This window comes from Laetiporus sulphureus, assembly GCF_001632365.1.
Source record: "Laetiporus sulphureus 93-53 unplaced genomic scaffold LAESUscaffold_79, whole genome shotgun sequence".
NCBI classification, from domain to species: Eukaryota; Fungi; Basidiomycota; class Agaricomycetes; order Polyporales; family Laetiporaceae; genus Laetiporus; species Laetiporus sulphureus.
In genome coordinates, this window is record NW_024468588.1 from 20,191 (window position 1) to 22,069 (window position 1,879).

At 61.1% G+C, this 1,879-nt stretch overlaps 1 protein-coding gene across 1 annotated transcript; it reads left to right on the top strand.

Moving 5' to 3' along the window:
- Nucleotides 1–92: 92 nt before the first annotated feature.
- LAESUDRAFT_764514 (uncharacterized protein) lies at nucleotides 93–1,638 on the top strand (the record flags this gene model as incomplete). The annotated part of the gene is made up of 4 exons (XM_040913451.1): nucleotides 93–478; nucleotides 547–1,146; nucleotides 1,200–1,441; nucleotides 1,487–1,638. The coding sequence occupies 4 exons, from the start codon at nucleotides 93–95 to the stop codon at nucleotides 1,636–1,638; spliced, it is 1,380 nt and encodes a 459-aa protein (XP_040758264.1).
- Nucleotides 1,639–1,879: the final 241 nt, after the last annotated feature.

A 1,879-nucleotide genomic window follows, 5' to 3' on the forward strand; every position in this document is an offset into this window, starting at 1 on the left:
GGGTTGGGGGGTGGTGCGGTGAGTGTGTGGGCGTGCTGTGGCTGGTCTCGGTGCCGCTCCATTCAGACTCGGAGTCGGGAGGTGCCTCAGTCATGATCGAATCCTCGTCGCCGCTGGCCTTCTCGTTCGCCACAGGAGTTGTCGTCGCAGGACGTGCGTCAGCTTCCGCAAAGGCGATAGGCGTAGCATCGCGCTCTCCGTGGGTGGATGAGATCGCAGCCGAGTCCAACGCGATGAGCTCTGATTCGGACGAACTATCGAACAGACCGTCCTCCGACATTGTTCGGACGGACAGGTCTTTGAGAGCGCGCGTTGACGTCGGCATGGATGCGGGCATTGTGGCTGGACGCGTTCCTGTAAGGTCGACGAGAGAGCGCTATGACGACACCAGCGTGGGCCACAGGGGAGTCCTTGTGTGGCGCAAAGGGTCGAGGGTGAGCGAGCAGCCCCAGGCGTTTGAGATCGACGAGCAACGCGAGTGAGCGATAGCCTAGAGTCAAGAGCGAGCGATACTGAGATGAGTGATGGAGATCGAGGCAAGATAAGGGGCAAGATCGTGAAGGTCAGCGCGAGAGCGCTCAGTGGCTACATGTGGCGGCAACAAACGCTCGTCATCGGCCTCTGCTTGTCTACGCTGGCCACGTCTCTCGTCCACCGCCTTCCTCCATCTCCCGCATTCACAGCGCACACAGCGGCCCAATGCACCAGCATGCCTCCATCGCGCAAGCATCGCCTACCCGCTGCAACACGCGCATCGCACGGCCGCAGCGCCAGGACTGTCGAGTGGGGAAGGGAAGCTTTGGGAGATGTCGATGAGCACGAGGGCTGCGCCACAATGTACGTCTCTTGCCCATTCGTGCCTCTGCCTGCCGTGCGCTCCCGTTGTCTCCGCTCTCCGTTCTTCATACGCCGCGCTCGAACGCGTCGCGACGTCCCAGTCTCGATGGCAGATCTGACATCGATCGCGACCGCGTGCTGGGTCGACTCAGCCGTGCAATCCAGGTGCGCATCTTCCGTTCACTGCGCGCCCTGGCTACATGTCGAGCGACGTCCGCGTACCCCAATGCCCGCTCTCCCTGCTCTGACCGTGTCGCCGTCAGCTTCGCGCACCCGCCCACTCGCTCCTCCACATGACGACCGGAGCTCGTTCGCACTCCGAGTCGACCGCATCGACAACATCATCCATTGCTGCGTCGCAGACACGCCGCCGTCGTTCGGCCCTATCCATGCCTTCTGAATGTACATCGCCGCTCGCCGACCGTCGTGCGCTCAGACGCGCGTTCTCCTCCAGCCGACGAGCTACAGTACCACCACGATCTGCGCGCCATCGATGGGTCGCGGCGCAAATGCCCAGCGCGTGCGCGCAATGCTTACATGAACGCGTGCAAGGGTCGGGTTGGGCCCAAACGAGACCACCCGCGCGCGGTTCGCGGGTTTCACGGTGAGTCTGTATGTAATTGATTATCGCGCTTATGCGCGAACGCAGCCATCGCTCGCAGCGTACGCTCATCTCGTCACGCGCTGCGAGCGTTCCGCTTCGCTGTTGGCGAGAACGACCGCGCTCGCGTGGTACGCCGTCCGTTCCGACAGGCGTCGGCTGCCGATCTCACGCAGCGCGTTGTTCCAGCCTCACAATAGCAGGTATGTGGTTCAAGCTTTCCATTCAACCATTTCTCCCCTACCCTTCCTCTCAAATGTTCCATTCCACCATTCCTCTCCTACTCCTCCTTCCCGCAATATATTTCTACTCTAACAAAGCCGAGATGACCGTGAGCACGAGACCAGTGCACGGTGTGCATTTTTTTCACGTACATGCGTTGCTGAGCATCTGACGGTCCGACTGAAAGATAGACGTTAGTGGGCTGTGTGCGCGTGCGAC